Raw genomic sequence first — 23,293 nt, forward strand, 5'->3', positions numbered from 1 at the left:
ACAACTCAAAGACTTGCTTCTCTAGTTAAAACCGAGTCCAATTTTGCCTGGTATGCATGAGTTTGCCCTGCAATGGCCAAGTGCCTATTCAGGGTGCATTCCTGTTTTTTTTTTTTTTACCTGGTGCATCTGGCATAGATTGTAGCTCCCTGCAAACACATGCTAGGATCTGAAAATGGATGACGAGAAAAAAGGCAGCTTCTTTTCCAAAGAGCCTTTGGAGGCATAATAATATTGCTGAAAAAGTTAGCTTTTCATGCTCAAGCATTTGGATATCTAAAGCACATTTTTACATATTATGGTTGTAAAATTTGTTCTGATTCCAGAGGAGAGATGTATTTATTATTAATAGTTGGATGATCATTTATCTATTTAATAATATTTTTATAGTAGTGGTAGTCATCCTTTTATTCATATATTCTGTTACAAGGAATAGGAAAAATACTCATTGTGGTGAACTGCGATTCTCTCATTAACACTTATTATATATATTTTAGATGAGAAGCTAAGTAGTGTCTGGATGCACAGAGTTTTTGTGCTTTTTTTTAAGCTTTGAGCAGTCATTTTTCTCCTTTTTATGTATCTGAAAATTTCATATCGCTTCCTTTTCTGAAATATGTGACATGCTTTAAAAATATTGCATCCATTTTTATATGGTATTAAAGGCTGGCCAGTGTTCTTGGCTCAGTGATGGGTGAGTTGACCTCTGAACACGTCTTTAAGTATGTAGACACTGATGCAGTCAAACTGCTAACTATATATTGGATCCAACAAGAAAATGATGCTTCTGTTTTTTTAGTCAACATCTACTGACAAATTGTTATTGTTTATGGTTTCTTTGTGAAAATGTCTTTTGAATTTTTATATGTTTCAAACAGATGAAGAAAAGGCAAAGCTGGATCCATCATATCACCTGAAATCAACAAACCTCGAGACCCAAGAGACATTAGCTGAGCTATACAAGGAATATAAAGGAGATGAATTACTGGCCTCTACCATGAAAGTTCCAGAGAAGAAGAAAACTGATAAGCTCAATGCTGTACGTTTTTCATTACATTTAGTTTTTACCTCACATGCTGAGAGAAGTGTTGCTATAAAAATAGTTATGGCTGTGTCCCAAGCACAAAAAACAATTTTTATAAATAATACAACTGTTTTTGTAGCGTTTGATGATTCAGTTAATGCTATGTCAAAATTCAACAGGACAGCAAAATCAACCAGTTTTTTTTTTTTTTTTTTTTTTAAATCTTCAGTTGCTCTGTGTTAGGAAGTGTTCATTGTTTAATTTGCTACTCTGTAATTTTTAGAAATCTGAAGCAGTAATTTACAGTAGAAATGTTCCGCATTCTAGCATGGCAAATTTCATAGCCTTGAGTTTGAGAAGCTTAGGGAAAAGCATTACTTAGAAAATCTAGGACAAATGAGTAGCCTCGAGACATTCATGAGGTATAGTCACTGCTATTACAAGTGTGTACATGCACATATAAATTAACTGATATAGAAATTATTATTGCTGTATGGTTCAGGTTCACATGTAATTAATCCAACACCAACTGGCAGTAATATATTTTCAACATGCAACATGTGCTTTTGGTTGAAATTAAAGTGTTGGTAACGTTGGATGTAAAATGCATACTTATTTTTTGAATTTTGCACCAAACTTTGAATGCCATTACAGTGTCTGAGGTAATTTGCAGATGTATAGATTTCACCACAATTCCACATGAGGTAATGAAAGTAAGCTGAATTCAAACAGTGGAACTATAGCTGTGGCTAGTTTCATTACTATTACTGTACAAAGCATTTCTCATGGCCAAAACAGCGGGAACGTGATTCTTCTGAAAGTATAGCTGTGGATCATTTGTTGTTAAATAAACATGCCCAATATCAGTCTTTATTCTCATTTGGTGTGTGTCCCTTGGTCTTTTTATGTCTGTGCTCACTACAGTATTTTTCTTGATGTTATTGTGAAGTGGCAACAATTATGTGCAGCTTAGCACAATTTCATACTACTACTACTTTAAATATTATCTTTGTGGTGAGGCATGTTTAGTTATATAGTGTGGTAAGAGTTTTATGATAATGTGTTTATGAAAGGCACATAAAGGTCATGTAAAAAAAGACAATTTCCACTTGGGGATTAATACAGTGTACCAAATACCAAAAAAAATGTAAAAAATAGTTTGCCCCTCTGGATCAAAAATTAACAATAATGATGCATTCACTGATGGACATAAATTCCCAAGAACTGGTGACTAAGACACAAAAGGCACTTTTACAAGTTTTGTGTGCATTTTTCATTATGTAACAATCAATGCTTTTGTAGTTGGAATTGTTATGTAGTAAAGTGAAGAGAGGTTTATAAAGTATTAAGTGGCTGTTTGGCTTAGGTTTGGAAAAGGTGTTCTGCTGTTCCCCATAGTTTTAACAAATTATAGACATTCTTGCTCTGTATGTATTAAGAAGAATTGAATAATTTTTCTGTTGAATCTCAGCCAGTACTCCTGTTTTCCCTTTTCAACAATTTTAATTGTAAATCATTAGTTACCAGAATGTTCCCTGTAGGTTTTAACACGCATAAATGATTCTGTGTTAATTATTTCATTAGGATAGGCTTTTTGTTTCATAACCTCTTATGAACTTTGGTCAAGAATATACAACTAAACTGTTTCGAACTTTGTGTAAGAAATGTAAGCAAGCCAATCTATTCTAGGCATATTTGAAATATTTTGGCTTGCTAATAATCTAAATTTATAATCCAAATATCTCTTCAGAATGTTAAAAATGCATAAAGTATACTTGATTCTGGAGGCATCCCAAAAAATCAAATAAGTTAGTGGATATATGAGAAAATTGCACCCACCATTGTTTTAACCATTTTGTGCACTGCAGGTTGTTTTGATTACATTTGCATCATTCCATTGTGGAGAAATAAACTATTTTTTTTTCTTTCTTATGTAAAATGTCTTCATGCGTCATAGTCAAGGGAAGTCTTTATATATTTATTGTGTTCTCCATCAACTACCCTGATCTAAGAATCAAAGAAACAGCATTGACAATAAAAGGCCTTTTAGCACTACACGACTCATTGATTTTTATTTACATTGTGTTTCCAGAAAACACTGCGTTGAAATTTAAATCTCTCCATGCTGCTATTTTCAAACACTCTGCTAGGTGGCTGGTTCCTTGTGTTTTTTTTTTTTGTTTAATTTATGTGTGAACATTTTGTTTGTAAAATCAACTGTGTAGCTGTGCTGTGGTGTTGGTGAAGCCTTCACAAAGTAACAGGCGGAATTATCATATAATACCTTTTAAGCATGTCCCCTCAAGTCTATTTTCTAAAACCAAGGTTATTCTTTCTTTAATCGTGACTTAGACACTTGTAAGATTTTGTTCATTACTGTAAGATGTGTTTTTTGGTGGGTTCCTGTAGTGGATAAGGTTTATAGTATCTTTGACAGCACTGAATGTGTAGCAGTATTATGGAGCCATAAAGTAAGAAGGACAGTATCAATAATTTATAAAGTGAGCAAGAATTAGTGCCAGATGAACAGCTTTGTGATAATGCATTAAAAACTGTACTGGCTTATAGATGCAAATCAAAATGGTTTGAAGTCATGTGATGGGGGTTGAGAAAATTTGATGTTGGGGTCTTCTTTTGGGAAAGAGTGTCTTTTTCCCTACATGTAATGGGTAAGCAGCTAGTCTAATTTGGGGAATTCATTATTGAGGTTACTAGAGGGCTTTGCCCCCTGCTTTCTTCATTCACCAACAACCCAACACCCCCAAAAACTACCTCAGGGGAGCACCCACTCACTGTCTTGAAGCTGAGCAACTTGAAAGGCATCGCGGCACTGCTCTGTTAGAAAAAGCAGTTGCATTTTTAAAGAGGTGGTGTATGGAAGAATATGCGGGAGAAAGATGGTTTGGTGCTTAGTTAAATAGAAAATTAGTCACTATAACTCTCTATTTTAAATAGCAATGAATAATAAAACATAGTAAAAAAGTCAAACGTAATAAAAAGTAAAAATAAATTACATTAACGCCTTGTCAAAAACAATTATTACATTACCCTCTAACTTACATTTTATAAACATTGCTTTTTTGCTAATTTTCTTTTTTTCAACTTTATCAGCTCTTGTAGCTATTTTTCTATCACAGTCTAAAATTCAATGTTCTTGAATAGATAATTTGCTTTTTTGCCTTGCCATTATAACCAACTGCATTGTAGGGCGACTTAGCACTGAAAGTGTCACAAGGTGGTATGGAGAGAGGCTGTGCGTAGTAGGATCAATGATTGGCTGAGCGGTGTGGAGGCGAGTAATCAAGGCTGAATATCATGGACACAACGGAAAACTTTTTTTATTTATTTATTTAATAGAGGGCGAGATGACTGAGATTGACCAGTGTACTAGTGCAGCAGCTGTAATATCTAAATTCTAATGTCTAAATCTTCGGACAAAGCTATTATTGATCCAGTGTTTGACAACACAGTCAATGCAAGGTTCCTATGCATAAGTTTCTAGGATCACGTTTCATGACACGGTGCAGAGCGTAACAGTACTAGTGGGCCTTGGAATATAAATGTTATTTCTGTGGATCAGGAAAAAATAGGTGAGGTGGTTTAAGCAAGTATTGAGTATGCTGTCTTAGTCTCTGTTATGGGAAATGTACTAGTGATGGCCCTCTAATAGCAGAATAAGCACAGGCTTGGAGGGCTTATATCTCATGACTGGTCTGGGGGTGCCTGGGAATTCCCCAGGAGTAGCTGGAGGATGTTGCTGCAATACAGTGGTGGGGTCTTTTTTTTGAGGATGGATTTACAGTTTCCATATTGTATGTTTTTTATTTTGCAGATGCACACTGATCTCTATCCCAATAGCTTTAACTTTTGTCTTGAATTAAACAGCATTCTAGATTTGTATGTAAAGTTCTTGCTATGCCATGGTTTTCATTAGATCTTCATCATGTTACCTGAATTTAGCAATTGCTACTTCTCTCATCCATACTGGTATGGGTTCAAGCACATTGCCGATCATTTGGAGTAGGAACAGGCAGTGCAGAAATTGGCCGATCAGCTATTTCATCTCCCATGTGATCTTGTAACCAACACGCTACGCAACGTTTAGCTAAAAGGGTGTTTATATAATCTATATGTGTATTTTATTGGAACCAAACTGAATATATGAATTTTTAGTCATCTTTAGTCGATAAACTGAAGTTAAACTTCAGTTGGTCTCAAAAGTATTCTCGTTTGGCAGATATCATCTGTACTAGTCAGCCACTTAACTAACTACCTTTCCTATCCCCCAACAGGCTCACTACTCTACTGGCAGGGTTTCTGCATCTTTTACTTCGACAGCAATTTCACCCGAAACAACACATGAAGCAGGTATGAATGTAATGCTGTATGCTGAAATTTAATGTATGTAAAAATAGCTGCTTCACAAAAACTATCTTTAACTTAATTTGCCATGAAAGTGCAGACAAGCCTGACAACTCTTCCTCCAATGAAAGAGATTATGTTTACTAATTGTTAAATCCTAAATGCACTTTTCAGTATGCTTTCTGTGTGATTCAGACAATGAAAAAATACTGCATTGTACATACCTTTTGGGTGATTTAGCACTTTGGTATCACAGTTTAAACTTTTAACCTGTTTGTAGAGGTCTTGGTTTTCCTAGCATCTCATAGCAGTGACATTTGTTTGCAGGTGATCCATTGCTGGTTACAGAGCTGACTGCTCAAATGTTTGTAGTTGTTGATACTGATAACAAGCTATGCAAACCTTTAATTATATAATAGCCTATGCACAGTCTTTACAGACAGTAAAAGAAATTATTGAGAAATATGGAAACTATGGTTGATCCAGGTTAGTTAAGTGAAAGGGTTGTTAATGTATATTTCCTTAGGCAGTGTTAAATTCCTGTTAAATTTAACAGCCCCTTCATATTTATATTGTTGAAATCTCTGCTTTCTGTGTTATTTTGATTGGATATGCTGTGGGATAGAAAACCTGGCTTACTGCTGAGGCTAACTACTCTTTGAAAGGGTTACCTCTTTTTAGATGGGTATAGAAGGTCCTGGCTAAAGGCCTTTTGAGTTGGCTAGCATGGAGAAAGAATAGTGATGCCTTCGCTGTAAGTGAAAATGAAGTCCCCTTTACTTCCAGGCTTAAAGGTGTTGAAATAGATATTGGAATATGAGGAGTCACCTAGATGTAATCTAACCTTATAAATGACTAGAAAGAAGAATCTTTTTAAGTGTTCAGTTTTTCCCTTCTCTTCTACAAGTTTATGTTTGAAACATTGTTTTGTAGATTTAGAAATATTTTACTTTTTATTACCCTAAATGATTTTGATGAGTTTAAACAATAGAGGGTTGTATTTTTGTTTTCATTTACTTCAGCATTTGCTTCTAATTAAGACTAGAAGACTTTGTGGTTCTGCTTGGTAGCAAATACACGTAAATCATTTTGTGATGTTTTAGGCTGTATGACTTAAATGCAAATGACTTAGGCAATGAGCAATTCAACAAACACTTCTCAGTAACCTCTATCATTTTTAATGTGATTTCAAGGTGCAGTTTTTTTTTTTGTTTGTTTTTGTTTTTGCTCACTCAATAACAGAATACCTGCAGGCCGGCTCTGTCTGTCTCAGGTTTGTTCTTCTGATCTCCTCTAGTTTAAATGCAAACGCTCTTGACAGTGAGTGTAATTTGGGAGTGTAGAAGGCTCTGTTGCATCAGAACATGATGTTTTAGAAAGCATAATTATAATGCTAAATTCATATAATTCTGAAATGTGTCTAGGTTATATTGACATAGAGATCACTTTAATTTGTGGATACGGGTAAGCAGATTCTGTTATGTAAGACAGTATCCTCAGTATACAGTACAGCATTATGGTCAGGTAGCTGTGATGTACTTAGGCCTATGGTGTTTTTGTTGAAAGGATGTTTTGCACTGTTTCTTTGCTTCTCCATGGAAACCCCCCTTGATTTTCCAGAGGATAACGCTTTATTAAAGTATTTGGCTCTGTCGGATTTCCTTGTCCAGTTCAGTTGCCACAATTTCACCCTTGAGAGAACAGACAGGTCCACCCTCAGCCAGTCATCCATTAACTACTTCACAGACATCTGCTTAAAAAAAAAAAAAAGAAGCTGTATGGTCTTTTAACAATGATCAGAATTGTTAGCTCTCATTGTAATTTAGGCTTCACTTATTAATACAGTTCATAAGGTCCTAGTTTTAACCCTGGGAGATGATGATGGGAGTGTGTCATGATTGACCGAATTCAGGAAGGAAGGGTGGATTTCATTCACATATAAAGAGGAGATGTTAACAAAAATAAATCATATCCATCAAACTGGATTTCTCCTATGAACTCCCTTTAAGCAGCAGGATTACAAGTTTTCAAAGGCAAATTGACTACTTTATTGTACCATATATTTGATGCTATTTTTTATATTGAAGTGATAACAATGTTTGATGATGGTTAATGGATGACTACAATATGGTGTGCTCATTTATAGAACAGAAGATAGCCCAATAGATGATGTCTTTGTATATTTGTCACTAGTGGAAAATACCAACCACGAATTAAGGAGATATTTTGAAGAGGAATCAGAAAGGTTATGTCAGATGTACTTTTTAAATATTTCTAAAGTAGTACAACTTGGCTATTGGTAGACTACATCACACATTTCTGTTTCTGCTTTTTAAGAATTATGTTTGGTCTCTGCTATTTTTTTTTTGGACTTGGATCACCAGGCCTCCCAAAATCTCAAATAAGAAGCATCGGCAACCTAGCACACTCTGTAATAAATATCTTTACATATCATCATTTATCAGCTGGTGTTACTCACAGAAGTGTAGACTTCCACCTTTGAGTATGCAGCCACAGTCTACATTATCTCTAGCACATTTATTTTGCTTTGGGTTGTGTTTTGTCTTGGTAGAGTAATATATTGCTGTACTTTCCCCTATTGTATTATTAAGATGTAGCCTCTGTCAGAACGCCTCAAATCCCACAGACTTACCACTGTTTATAAGGTATTATAGTATATAAGTTATCCCCACCTTCCCTTCTATATCTATAGGCAATTAGGTGTAGTAAAAAGACGAGCAGGAGTTAAGTTACACATAAAATAATGTATTATTGGTAATATTCATAAATAATAACAATATGCAAAGTACATTTGAATATTGGCAACCATACAACCTGATTAAATGTTGATGTGTAGTTTCAGGCGTCACACAGACTTGTTAGTTATTTAAAATGTCTCTAGTTAAAGCATCATTGGTGCTCAGCTTTCTTCAGAACAGGCCGCATGCCTGTTCAATATGGCTGCTAAGCTGTGCTCTTCATTGTGTTGTCTTCATCATCAGAGTTAGTAAGAGATGCTTCTTTTAGATGTTAGTAAGAGAGAGAGAATGTGGTTGAGCAAACAGATTTATAGATTCTCTGTCCAACCCCTAGAGCCAATAGGACATCATGGTACTTAAAAGCTTCTGATCCAAGCCAATTCCAAACTGCCATACTTCAGGCCAATGGGGGAATACAACATCTTAAAACCTGCCACCCCCAAGACCATATGTTAAAGTAACCTGGCTTCCTTGTGGGGGTTGAAAGATTTAAGCAGAGAAACACTCGCCAAACTGGTTTAAAGCACACCCCCCAAATCCTGTCGTAAAATTCAAAGAGATCCATTCCTTGGGTTATAAACATGAATGCTTCTCACTAATATTACATTGCTTTGCCTAAATTACAAATAAAGACATACAAAATATTTATCAAGTTATATGCAAAATGTCACATCACAACAGGTTTTAATACACAAGTACTTGATATATCTAGACCTTGAACAGGCCAGCAGTCCATTACGGGACATACACCCTCACAAACACCCAAGAAAACTAGGCATTGATTCAACAAAACCAACATGTACTGAGATAAGCATATTATCATAATGATGTTTTTTAGAGTTGTGGAATAGTGGATCTTTACAGTGTAAGAAAGAACACAGAAAACGGTGAAGAGTTGGGGCATCTATAGGCAAACCCTGTATATTTCAAAGAAAAAGTGAGTTATAAACTCGTTAAAAGAAAAGAAAAATGTTGCAGATACAAATCTCCAAATAGACTACTCAAAATGGTGGAGCTTCTGTTGATGAGGACTTCCAGCAGGAAGAGGCTGGTCCAGGCAGGTGGACACTGGAAGTGACGTCATGGATGTTAAAGCCGTCAATCTTCCGGTCTGCCGAGGGAAGAAGAGATGAGGTTTTAGTCAACAGCGCCCTTTTGTGTTTGGTGGGAAATTTCCATTATCTGAGCCTTAAAGCTGCCCCCAATGCACACGTGTGTGATAAAGTAACACATCTAGTGTAGGTACTGTTACATTGTTACACAGTCTGCTATTTTAAAATTGTGATTGTGATCAATTGCCTTATATCTACAAGGATCAGACATAATTTTGGAACTTCCTCTTTTATATGAAGCTGTCAATGTGTCTTCCATTAATGTCGACTGAGGTGGCATTACTTTATGCGTAAAAATCTGCCAGGAGCTATAGCTTGATCCTTGTTAGGAAAATACCTTTCATTGTTCCTGTGTAGTCCACATCTAATACATTTCTAATAATACTTGGTTTTGGGGGAAGTATATCTGCAGCGAACCGTTTTTAATGGTAAAACCTTACTGACCTTTTGCTCACTATACTGCTCATACAATACTATAAAATGTATGCAAGACATAAAGTCATTATGACAAGCCAAGAATATGTAAGCTTGACACTGTAGGTGTCAATCTTTAGCAGCTTTATGCCTTGACTTGTTAAAATAATCACAATTACATAGTATTTTATTCTGTTTCAGATTCCATTGAGGAGGATGTTGTGCGTTACCAGTATGTGAAGAAGAAGGGTTATGTCCGGCTACACACTAACAAAGGCGACCTCAACCTGGAGCTACATTGTAACATGGTTAGGAATCTGTTCTTCACTTGTGCTTTTGCATGTGTATTCCAGTGCATAAGTTGATTGGCACAGTAGTACAGTGAGGAGTGTTGGCGCCTTGTGTTGTACTCTTGTCCAGCTGCTAGCTGTGTGTGTGCAATTGGCGTTCTCTCCCTATGTTTTTTTTCTTCTTTCTTGACTACTTATGCTATACAAAGGTTGCTGGTAGATTGGCATCTGTAAATTGGACAGAGTGTTTGCCCTCTTAAGAACTGGCAGTCTGTCAAGTGCATCTTTTCTGTGCCAGTTTTGCACCCATTTGTGTAATTCTCCTTGAAAGCCACAACCTGAAGTTTCTTGATTAGCACTTCTAGTGTAACCCATCAAAAATCTATGTATAATTAGGGATGCTCCAATCGAGTTTTTTAAGGATGATACCGATCACCAATTTCATGTTACTTTATCTGTCGATTCCAATACCGATTGTTTTTTTTCCCTTTATACATGAGGTAAAAAGAAAATAAAATGTTCTTCATAATTACAAGCTGTCATATTGTTTAATTTTCTTCTGTAATCTAAAGTAGTTTTCTAATTGGTAGTCACAATTAAGCACTGCTTAAATGTATACCTCTGCAGTTATAGTTTTTAATCATATTTAATCATTAACTGCACTACAGCTTTTTTACTGTTAAAATATATACAGTATTTACTATATTATTAGCCGTGTTTTTTTTAAATTCATCAGCTAGACATTCATAATTCTTGAGGTGCAAGGTTCTTAACCAAAACTTATACTGTAATACACACACAGCAACAAATAATAAACACAATACAATTTTTTAAAATAGCTGCAAATTTATCAAATGTTCATAAATAGTTTATCAAGAAGGCACAAGACTAACATGCTTAACGGGTTTATAAGTAAAAGACTTATAACAAGACTATGGTTAACTAAGCAGCAGTTTCAAATTCGTGTTTATCTTTTATTTTCCCCATTGAAAAGCTGAGGCACTTAAGCTTGCTGTCCAAACTCAAGCAGTATCCATTTTAATTAAAGGACAAAATGATAAGGTCTGAATTCATTAAAGTAGGTTTTCTTGCTGTTTAACTGCACATAACAACTTCTCTGATTCCTTTTTCTCAGTTTATTATTCCACTTTCTTCAGCGAAAAGGCTAATATTCATCTCTCACTCAAGACAACAAGCTTTGACTTGCAAGAAACAAAAAGATGTGTGCTGGATCAATTACTGTAATACCTCGCGTAAAGGAGCACTGCAACTAAATTTCCATAAAGCCTAGAAAAGCAGAGACTGAAAAGATTGTCTTTTGTGATCTGCCAATTTACCGATCACTGAAGGAGTGTATTTCAGTGAAAATCAGCCGATTTAGATTGGCAGCCGATCAATCAGAACATCTCTATCTATAATATCATACATGCTACTGTAAACAAATGCTTGTGTTGCTTGTTCTAGAACTCGAACATAGTGCTGAAGCATGATCTCCCAATCTGGGTCCATGTTGACTTCCGTGAACACACCTGCTTTGGATACTCACTTCTTTAGAGAAAATAGATGGAAGGATGACATTGTTTTTTGCCAAGTATTTGTTTAGCTTAATTAAAATTAATTAATCAACCGAAGTATTGACATTGACATTGATGAATCATCATTATGAGAACCTGTGTATAAAGTTATCATGTGCTTAGCATTTTAAGAGTATTGTCTCTTGTTCTGCTGGTCTTCCCTTTGTTTAAATGAGATAAAAAAAAGTGGTTGTTTTGCTACCCTGTAGAAGCTGTTAGACAAGACAGGCTGGTCCTGTTATACGTGTGTCATTTTTATTTGTGTTTTTTTTTTTTTTTTTTTTTTTTTACCTTTTGTAGTTGATACTGACTGAGTTATGTAGGACATACAGTATATGTTAACTTGTTTTACAACACTAATTGAATATAGGTTTATAGAGGCCTTACTGTCACATATGCAGAGTATAGTGAAGTTCTTACTTGCGTGTGTTAACATGAAATGCACTGCCAGCGCCATGAGTCGTACAGAGGCGCTAAATTGAAAATTTCTCGTAATCTGTTGCTTTCATTTTTCTTAAGTATCCCAACTGAAGAAAGCTCAACTGTGTGTGTGTGTGTTCATTTGTTTTAAATATTCTGTATTCCATAGTAGATTCTATGTTATAAAAATTTTGCTCCCATGCTTCCTTCTTGACATTTTTGAAAGTGATTTGAACAAAGAGAGTGATATAAATTGTCCTGTATATTATTTGCACTTGCGTCAGTATGTGATTTATATAGAGAATTGCTAAACAAACCAAAAACACTTGCAAAAGTCAAAAGTGGTTTTAAATCATGGAAGTGTCCAGAAATGGAACATTTAGATTTTAGTCTTTCTTAGTAAAGTAGTTTATATATTTTTGCCTGTTTCAAAAGTTGCACATTAAATTTACATGTAAAATGACAGATTTCTGGAATTAAAAGAAATAAATTACTTCTCATTTACAAATGAGTTAAATTTAAAAACAAACCAAAACAAAAGCTATTGTGGCCCCCAAGGACTTGGATTATGAATCAGTGCTTTAAACCATTTTAAAAGTGTAGTGGCCACCAATCCAACTATAAGTATCATTGATTGAACAACAGCTTTAGTATAAATGAGAAGCTGCTTAAACAGGCTTAAGAATGATGCACACTATTTGTCACTACAAAGCAGTTTAGTAAAAAAAAATATATATATTTTTGGGTAGGCGAAGAGGTACTGTATATTTGATTGATGTATAATGTATGCATTGTAATGTTGCTTTGAAGTCAACAAAAATAAGGAAAAAATATACTGTATTAATATATGCCAAATAAGAATTGTCTTGCATGAGATGTCAGAATAGTTCTACATTTGCCTTTTTAACCCCCTGCTTTGACAACTGCAGGCTAGAGATAGTTGGGAGCTCCTTTTTTTATTCTAGTCAGTAGCATGAGCTGAGTGCTTTCTTTTCAGTACGAAGACGTCAAAGCAATACATCGCCCCCTTTTTTACACAGAGAAGAGTATACAGTATATTTCACACAAAGTCTTTCAGTAAAAGCTCCATCAAATAGTGCCAATCATGCTGGATTTTGCGGAAAAAAAGCAAAAAAGAAAGACACAGCATTGTATGTAGGATGTCTGGCTTCATGGTACAAAGGTTCTTCTGTCAGGCAGCTTGTTAGGTCACTACGCAAGTGTTTATTCAGTTTAATATTAAGCAGTCAAAGGCCTTTTTTTATTTTACAGAAATATCATATTTCAACACAAGGTTTGTTTTGAAATGGCTGTAAAACCTTCCCTGCAGCCATGGAAACAGCTTTATCCTTTCATGTCTTGGTTACTGTGTGAAGAATGTTTCTTATTTTTCATTGGCTGCTTTTATGTCCAATCATAGGAACACAAAATGGAAAGTCTTGCTGCCATTAAAAAAATACAGTCCTGGAAGTAGTACATAAGTGGCCCACTTTTCATGCAAGAGTAACTTATACATGAACTATACAGTTCCACAGTGGCTGTGTAGTTTCATTTTTGCCCTTTTTTGATAATACAACAAAATGAGGTTTCTTTAAAACTGACATGACAGAGGAACCCAGAGACAAGGCTAGCCAAAAATAAATGCTAATTTTTTAATTTCGAACACTTAGCTGGTTAAACAGCACTGTTCATAATCAAGATGGTGCCAGTTTGTAGGGCTGGTGAATGAAATGGATGAATAATGAATCCACCTGCCACTTCATGTTCCCTTTAGATTATTTTGGAATATTCAGACATTAAACAGTTGAACATAGTTTGATCGCTTTGACTTCAAGAAACAAAATTATAACAGTCATGAACAAAGTGTAGTAGTGAAAAGCATTGAAACGAAATACAAACAGAGGGTTTGATATGAAGATTTGGGGATTTTCAATGTGTTTTGTCTCTTTAAATACAAAGCAACATTTGTATTAGTTTTACAAGATATACTTGTACAGTAGGTTTCAACATTTAATAATATACAATGTGATTTCTCATTTGCAGCTGTATAAGCAGTGGTGTTGCTTCTGCCTTTTCTTGGATCTTTGTTGAGGGAGTGGAGAATGAACACAGCAGGCTGCCATCCCTATAACTCTTCCTTTTTTTTGTTTTCTTTTTAGAGAAGATTGCACATATTCTCGGTAAAATGGCATTGAAGCACTAACTTACTGCAGTCATTCTTATTGTTTGCTCTTCATTATTACACTGTGGAAAATTTTCCTAAGGAGCTTCTTCACCTCTTTTTTTTCCAGGGAAAGTTACTCATTGGAGACATAAAACCGTAACACACTAAAACTCACATTTTCCTTGCAAAAAAGCTAGAGGAATGTTTGCCTACCCTCATACTTCATACCTCTAATTACCACACGTATAGTACATGGCATTCAGGTTTAGAGATCTAACAACAACAACACAACATGTAAGCCAATAAATGCAGTTAATTGATTAAATTATTACCTTTTAAATGCTAAAATTGGGTCAAAAGGTAGCTCACTTTTAAGGCTTAGAGTAGTCGGTATTACCTTTATGATAACCAGATTGGTTTTCCTTTTAGGTTCCAAAGACCTGTGAAAACTTCATCAAGCTTTGCAAAACAGCGTACTATGATGGCACAGTTTTTCATAGGTCTATTCGAAACTTTATGGTAAGTAGTTGGAGAAAAGGGACAAAAGTACATCAAATGATTATTTTATGCAACTGATTGCTAATGGCTGTGATTGAGCAATAAGATGTGTATGCACATGGATTAAAATGATCAATTCCTCACCCAGCTGTGAAATATTAGCCAAAAATAATTGAATAAAATCCAGTACACCTATATTAAAAGGCTCATGTGTTCCTTTCCTCCTTATTCTAGGCTTCCCAGATTTCTGGGGATCTAAGCTTTTATATCCTGGGCATTGACAGTCATGCTTTTAATAGTAGGGAGATGGGGATGTTCTGTTTTAGGTGGAATATAATATAATGATTATTAAGTCAGTCAGTCATTGTCCAACCCGCTATATCCTAACACAGGGTCACGGGGGTCTGCTGGAGCCAATCCCAGCCAAGGCAGGAAACAAACCCCGGGCAGGGCGCCAGCCCACCGCAGGGCACACCCACACACCAAGCACACACTAGGGACAATTTAGGATCAGTAATGCACCTAACCTGCATGTCTTTGGACTGTGGGAGGAAACCGGAGCACCCAGAAGAAACCCACGTAGACACGGGGAGAACATGCAAACTCCACGCAGGGAGGACATAATTATTAAGGATTATTATAATTCCTTAACCATGATGGCTACTTTTCCATTGTGCTGCAGTGCGTCATAAGGTGTACTAGAATTCCTGCTATTTGGGAAATGAACTCATCTCGGCATAACAGTGCTTCAAATTGAGTCATTTATTTGAAATTAACTTAGTTACTTGTTTTAGTTATTTCCTAAACTCATACTCTTTTGTTTAATTCTGGATATAAACTGATTATATATGGCTTCTAGTCACATAACAAACTATGAGAGTAAATTACATTTGCATGAATTTTCATGTTATTAGGTACCACTCTGCCATTAATACACTAGAACATAAACTCCCAGATAACCTAATGTAATTTAGACTGGCCTAAGTAAATGCAATAGGCGGATACTCAAGGCATTCTGTGTGAGCACACTTCACATAAAGAATAATCTAAAGAAGTGGAAGCATTTTGATCACAACCTCCCTGCATGACTCTGAATCTGATTACCAAGACCCCAGGGTATAGCAACTGACAGATGAGATAATAGACTCTTGGTGCCAGGTGTTAACACTGGACCTTGTTGCTTCTGGTGGTCATGTGAATAGGGAGTTGCTATACTTGATTTCATAAGGGAGTTGAAGAAATTGCTGAATGTTAAAATGTAACCGCATTCTCTTTGCTTTTATGGCACATGCCACAGAGGTCCAGATCTTGTGCAGTGTCAAAAGCATCACTCTTAGCCATATGAGGCAAAAGAAACTGTGGGTTTCTGAATGCAAGGGGCAGTCTTCCTTACAGTGAGCTTTTCCTATCTGAGCCCCACTTCGGAGGCATTCTTAGTCATTTAAGGACCACTTGTAGGATGAATTGTGACAAGTAATCAGTAAAAAAAAGACCTGCAGCATGTCCAAGCTACAGAAAACGTAGTACACAGCCAAATCTGAATAAACTACTTGTCCTGTATCATGCTTTGAGTCCTCTGGCTTTGACAAACTGAATGAAATGGTGCACTAATTATTGTTAGACTGGCTATTTAATAAGATGTCTACTTAGTATAAAACATAGTAGTCTAACAAAGATTGTGCTGTATGGTGTGCTACATACAAAAAGCATGTAAATAAATTAGGTAAAGAGAAAACAGTCATCTTGTATATAGCTTAAGTTAGACAAATGGAGCAGTGTTAAAAAGCTCACAGTGATGAAGAAGCTTGTTGAGGTTATTGATTCTTAACTGATTACAGTCAACTGCTACAGTGAAAAAATAACTAGTAGACAATAATGGAAAAAAATAAATCTTATAGCCCCATATTTTGCATTGGCAGGGTAAAAGTCACTGCTCAAACCACCAATATTGAAGGCCTCACACTATGTAGCATGCCTTAGTATTACTGCCAAGAAAGGCAGAATTTTAATTGATAACACACTGATCAGCACTACTGACATGCATTTATGCAGAGAAAACAAAGATAGGTTTATGCATTCTGGACCTTTGCATGCAACAAGAGTTTATACATTATACCCCACCCTGAGGTTTACGCTATTAATGTTTTTTTTTTCCTTTCTCTGCAATATAACTCTAAATAAACAAAGTAAATACTGTATTTAAAGGTCATAGCACATGAAGTAGCCACCAGACTCTCCATAGGCATCTGTCACAGTGTACATTAAGATATTTTTTATTTACGCTCATTCTGAATTCTTTTAATCTTTTTCAATTAATTCTGTATTTTTTTTATTTTTTTTTATTAGATTCAAGGTGGGGACCCAACAGGAACAGGAACAGGTAAAAAATGTCATGTGAATCGTTTGTGCTTTTTGTTGTTCTTGTGCTATTATATAATGTTGACGGACTCCTCAACCATATTTCTTTGTTAGTTTGATACTTGTTCAAAACATAATGTTGAGCATGACGGTGGTGTGACTATATTATGCAACAGGAATCTATTGTCACATGCAGAGTATTTTGTTGTTCCTTTTTTGAAATATGTTCAGTGTTTTCTTTTTCTAATGTGATGAACCTCAAAAGGTTAATGGATTTTTGTAAAGGTTTCCTGTGAAGTTATGACTGATTCAGAAAATAGGCACTAAACTGTTTAAAAGTAAATCTATACATTTTTAAAACCGCTTTCATCTAAAAATAGCTGCACATTTACATTAAAATTGTAAATCTCTAGAAGTAGCCACCCAGGCACTTACTGCACTGAAGGTTTTGTAAGTTTAAAAGGATACAACATGATTAACAAAGATTGAATTTAATTATGTATGGAAGCAGTTTAAAGAGGGAGTGGTGCGATATTGTATTGGAAGCTCAAGCATTTTATTAAAAATTCAACATTCATAACAGTTAATGCACATGACATGTTAAATGATTAAAGATTAGGTTATCACTAGTGTAAAGCAATAATAAGAAAAAGATCTAAAGAGTATTAAAGGTTGAAAAACCTTTTTTTGATTGCATTGCATCAAAGACACCAAAGAGGAAACATGAACTAAGAAATATCCTGAAAAGCAAAACATAAGCTGTGTATATGGTTCTTCTTTAAAATAGGGCCTCTAGTCACATTTAAAATGTGATAAAGATTCACATAATCCACCATTCATAATCAGATTTTTCTCGGAAAAAGTACAGCAATGGATATTTTTGCAATGGCTTTTGACTCTGGTTTTTCTTTATTTTGCATTACTGGTGCTGATCCACTCTTTCTGCTGAGGGATTTTTTTCCCCCCCTTTTTGTCCAAAAAATAAAGAAAGGCCATCAATCTGATACTTATCTTGTAGTGCCCTTATTCTCATAAGACGAGAAAAGACACAAATGCATAAATGACTTGATTGCTTTGAGTTCAGGATTGCATGAGGGATCCTGGTTACAATATACAGGGAAAGTTAAGAAATTAATGTGTATTTTACATATATATTAATATAATACACATGAAATGTTAAACACCCCCCCCACACACACACCCCATATATATTGGAATGGTGATTACCATTTCCCCCTCACAGTGCAGTGTCTTGCATTCAAATCACATGGCTGTTTGCTGTGCGTTTTTCTCTGGGGACTCTCATTTTCCTAAAGATATACATGCCAGATTAATTGGGGAAACTAGTGTCTGTGAGTGGACCTGGTGATGGATTGACCAGTGTCTGGTTACTGACTGAATACATATATTAATTTCATCCCATGATGCTGCATTTGAATTAAGCCGTATAGAAGAAACTTCTATTGTGTGTTATTTTTTGTGTATACTTTTTAGGATCTTTTAGCAGCACGCAGCAAACAGCACAGCTGAACACCAAATAATTGAGAAGGAGTAAATCAGTCAATCATTCAATAAAATGATATCTGATATTATGCCATCCTGCAATACTTAGTGATGTTTTTAATTGTTACTGCTGTGTGATAATTACATTTAACAACCAATTTACCAATGTACAACTAACTGGAGCCACATTAACCTGTGGAACCCTGATGCTGATCAAATATGGTAGTTTAAAGACTGACCAGTATAACTTGTCATATCCAGTAATTATTTTATAGTTTTGGAATTTAAAACCACACCCACTAAAAAATGTGCATGTAGAGTAGTAAAAGTACCATTTATATACACAGTTGCATAGACTCTTTTTTTTTTTTTTTTTTTTATTTCATTCTGCCAATCAGACAATCCCCATTGTGGCTCATAACTGCATACCTTTATTGGTACTCACTTTCTATCCTGGCATTTGTGCCCAGAGTTTAAAGACTTTTAAAAATGGAGCCTCACTGTTTAAAGCCCAGCTGAGTCACATACTGACTGCTTTTGTTTTGTGGTCAGTGATATTACTTTCTGTGACCACAGAGTCAGACTCAAGAGGGCTCAGGTTGCTTTAAGCTGAAGCATTTAATATACTTATTTTGTGTCCTGTGTTAAAATGTTTGCTAAAGGAGGCATTGAACCAGTATGGTTAAAGCAGCATATTCTAAAAAAGCTGACATTTGGGTTCTTTACCAAAGATTGCAACTGACACATTTTCGCTAAACAAAATCCATTAGATGATTACGCTGCTTTCCTCATAACCTTTGCATATTTCTTGGCACTGCACTTATTTTCTTTGAAAGAATAGCAGGGAATAAGGCTACAGTAAACTACATCAGTAGATGTGCTTTATTAATTCACTTGTAATTCATCTTTGATCTAAATGTGATTAACTCTCAAGTCACATGATTACAAAACATAAATAAATTTATGTAGAGTACTTGGTGTGAACAGAAAATGTCAGACTTGTGATAAATAATGCAGAAAGGGCAGCAGAGGAAGGTTTATTGTTGTCCTGCTGCTCCTCTGCTCAGATTGCAGAGCTGTAAAATGTCTTGCTGCGTGGATAACTTCCGAGAAGCCAGCAGTAAATCCATCTTACCTTGTGCCATCTGCATAGACGCTTTCCTATTTAATCTGAGAATTTTGCTGTATAAACAGTATGAGAAAACTTAATGGCTGTTGTGGAAAAAGTATTTGCTGATCACTTTTGTGTAGTAGCTTGCATCATCTTGTGTATATAGGGCCACAGTGGTGACCTAACAGTGTAATAGAGTATGGCACTGAATAAGCTGTGTGCAAAAGCAGTGATTATTTGGCGTCTGTTAATTATGGTTGTTAATGACTTGTCAATTTATTTAATAGTCCTTACTTGATTTTACTGTTCACACAAACACCACTCAAAAATCACATTCATTCTTTGTGGAGTAGGCACAGATGGATTCAGAAAAGACATCAGTACACAAAAGACGGTGGTCAGGCTATCTGTCAAAGTCTAATACAGATTCACAAATGGCAAGATTTCTGCTTGAATTATTATAGACAATGAGTAGTAGGACGACATCAGCAGAGACTTGTAGGCAAGATACAGAGTGGATTATATAACAAATACATTTATTAGGTGTGACCACCTTTTATGTAACAATTTTTAACCCCAAATTAATCCACCTGGGGGTCATGGTGTATCGCAGGGTGCAGATAGAGATTAACCTAATGCACATCTGTGAACGTGTCCAAGGGAAACATGAGTATCCAGAGAAAAACCAACACAGACACAGGGAGAACATGCAAGCTCCACACAGACAATAATGGGATTTAAACGCAGAACACCTGGGTGAACTACTATGTTACCATACCACCCCAATTTTATTTGTTCTTTTATATTAAGCACAACTCAAATATGACATTTATATTTCTTAGTTAATTATAGCATTAATATTTTGACAAACTGCGCACTGCCCGTGTAAGTACTACATGAATGATTACTTCTTGACCAGGCCCTCGTGTTTGGTGGCTAAGAACATGACACACATACATACAACCTGTGCTTCTCTGCCAAGATGAGCAAATAGCAATGCTTTTCTTCTTCTTTGACCTTGTTAAACTTATTGTATACCATGCACAAGTATAAATTCATATAATATTATATACTGATTTGTTACTCCAACAATTTCTGTAACTGCTTCTTTAGTCTCTTTACTATCTGCCTACTGCACAGGTGTCTATAAACCAGCTACTGCTCTACCAAAAGACAACATAATAATTAAAAAAAAAAACACACACAAAATGCGTATATTTTAAGTTTTAAAATTTTCAGGTGGAGGCTGTACATGCAGCCATTAACTTTCCCACTGTAAAAATAGGCATCAGTCTTATCTTTCATTAGAAAGCAGCCTTGGATAGGGCAACGGGTTATTGCTGAGTACACTATCTGCAATTAATCTAACATGCACATCTCTGGGATTTCTGAATTGTTGTCTTCACATCTGGTTACACTATTAGCAAAGTTTTATCTATAACAAATTTAATTTGTCCTTTCAATATGCACAAGACTCTCCTGAAAATTAATAATTATTTTCACATTTCTTTTTGGAACAAGTATTTTATTTAGCACCTTTATGGGGAAAATTATTAAAAGTGTTATTATGACAGAGCAGATTAAGTTTTTCCACTTAATCCATTGGCTCCTAGAGTATAAGACACCTGGCTATAAGAACAAGGCTCCCACCACTGACTTGTGTAACACTGATCAAATTGTTTAAGTCGTTGTTGGAATATGCCACTGTGTTGTATTTTGATTCACTTTGCATGAAAATTATGGCAGACTAAATGAAACAAAGAGTATTGAGCAACATAACAGAAAAAGTGAAGTGAAAAGTTCAGAACAGAGCATTAAAGAGAGATGGTGTAAGACAAACATAAATGGGTGCTGTAGCTTAAAGGATTCATTTTGAAAAGACGGAGTCTTTAGTCTGGACTTGAATATTAAAATGAAAAGTGCCAAGACTAGTTGCACTCGTACCAAAGCAACTTCTGGTGTCTGAATGATGCACCTTAACTGGCTGAAATAATTCTTCTAAGCCACTTTTTGTACACTTGTAGGTAAATTCTTGAGGTATCATGACTGATGCATTTTGACTAGCTATAAACTCTGTCATTCTATGAAAATGTCTGCTTTTTCTAGTGTTCCATTGTTTTCATTATTTGAGAGTTGGGACCCATATCTGAAATCGCTTTGATTGACCCCACACATGCAAGGTTTTAAAAACAAATTGTTTATATATAAATGTTGAAAGGGGCTGCTTTTAAGGCCTTTTTGTGGACAGCAGTTTTGAATATGACAAGTTTCGCAGATACTTAGTTTATTATGGCTGTCGGTGGCAAACTGGTCATCAACTCAAGTCTAAATAAATTTTGGGGAAGAAGCTGTGATGATTGTTTGATACACCATCCTGGGGGAGATGTTTTATGGTATAACTGTTACGTTAAGTAAGGTGTACCAAATTTGTATGCATGTGGTGATTTGCTTTTGTCAGTTACTCATTTAAATTTGCCTACACGGTTAGAGTAGTGCAGTCCTAAATTTGATTTTAAATGGGTAATTTAGAGTTTGGGAGGAGGTGGAATGTGGCTGTGGTTATGTAGGATTATTGAGTTCTGGAGCAGTTTTATTTATTGTTCTGTTACAATAGTGAAAAGACCTTTTGAGCTGCTGCAAAACAAAAGCCTACAGCTATGGGACAGCTGCACTGAGACAGCCGCCAGAAACCTGTGACGCTTGAACTCTACTAGAGCATTTGTCGGATTTCATTGCTGACCTCCAATTTTATTTTTTTCTGCATTTTTATAGATTTTTATCTTGAAGTTCTTGGTCATGGTCTCCCTTGTGACAGACTTTAATATGTGACTTTGCTTCCTCCTCTCTCCTGCCTAGGTGGGGAATCCTGTTGGGGTAAGCCCTTCAAAGATGAATTCAAGCCCAACTTGTCACATGCAGGCCGTGGGGTCCTCAGCATGGCAAATTCTGGACCAAACAGTAATAAATCTCAGTTGTGAGTGTCTATTTATGTTCTTTAATCTATATGTCAAGTGAATTTTGAAAGCACGAATCTATCCTGTTTTACCATTTGCTTTTCCAAAGTGCCTTAGATCCTTCTTTTATCATTAATAAATTCTGTTAATCACCATTTAGTTATTTTCCAGTCACGTCTTTTTAATCGTTCGAAGCTTGCAGGTAATTTGTTTATATGAGACAGAGTAGTTTGTGCAGCTGCTTTCATCTCATGAGAAGACCAGCATATTCTTTGGTGCTCTGAGTAATTCATACTCGCACAAATATATCTCAGAATTTTATCTTATTTATTCCCTAGTCATCTTAGTGTTTTTGTCAAAAATGTAGTTTCTTTATAAGGTTTGCATTCTAATAGGAGTGATGTAAAGTAAACCTTTAACTGAGCAGGCTTGACAAGCTGTAGCCTGTATATGTCTAGCATTTGGATATTATACTGTATTCTGTTAATCCTTTCATTGAATGTGCAGTGCAGCACTATACAAAGCAATTTTAACTACAGTACTAGAAGATGTCATGTAGAAGAAAGTAGCTGTAACTGTAACATCAATAAGACATTGCATCCTAGAAACACAAAAACATTCTTTTACAGAAATGTGTTAGGACTTCCCCACAAGCTCAGTTACTAAAAATATCTATAAGTTCTTTTTCCACAATTGCTGTGATCTGCAGTAACTAACCTTAACCCTTTAACATTTTGGTTGTTGCACTGC

General features: G+C 35.5%; 2 protein-coding genes across 2 annotated transcripts in view; one reads left to right on the top strand and one right to left on the bottom strand.

Moving 5' to 3' along the window:
- Positions 1-23,293, bottom strand: part of ypel1 (yippee-like 1) — a 1,016,165-nt gene that overhangs the window by 871,164 nt on the left and 121,708 nt on the right. The window lies entirely within an intron of this gene.
- ppil2 (peptidylprolyl isomerase (cyclophilin)-like 2) overlaps positions 1-23,293 on the top strand; it is a 77,898-nt gene that overhangs the window by 28,494 nt on the left and 26,111 nt on the right. Inside the window, exons 10-15 of the mRNA XM_028824093.2 lie at positions 879-1,039; positions 5,317-5,392; positions 9,873-9,979; positions 14,549-14,638; positions 16,964-16,997; positions 22,446-22,563. Coding sequence (XP_028679926.2) covers positions 879-1,039; positions 5,317-5,392; positions 9,873-9,979; positions 14,549-14,638; positions 16,964-16,997; positions 22,446-22,563 — 586 coding nt within the window. The remainder of the gene's footprint in view (positions 1-878; positions 1,040-5,316; positions 5,393-9,872; positions 9,980-14,548; positions 14,639-16,963; positions 16,998-22,445; positions 22,564-23,293) is intronic.

Source organism: Erpetoichthys calabaricus, chromosome 18 (assembly GCF_900747795.2).
Source record: "Erpetoichthys calabaricus chromosome 18, fErpCal1.3, whole genome shotgun sequence".
Classification (NCBI taxonomy): Eukaryota; Metazoa; Chordata; class Cladistia; order Polypteriformes; family Polypteridae; genus Erpetoichthys; species Erpetoichthys calabaricus.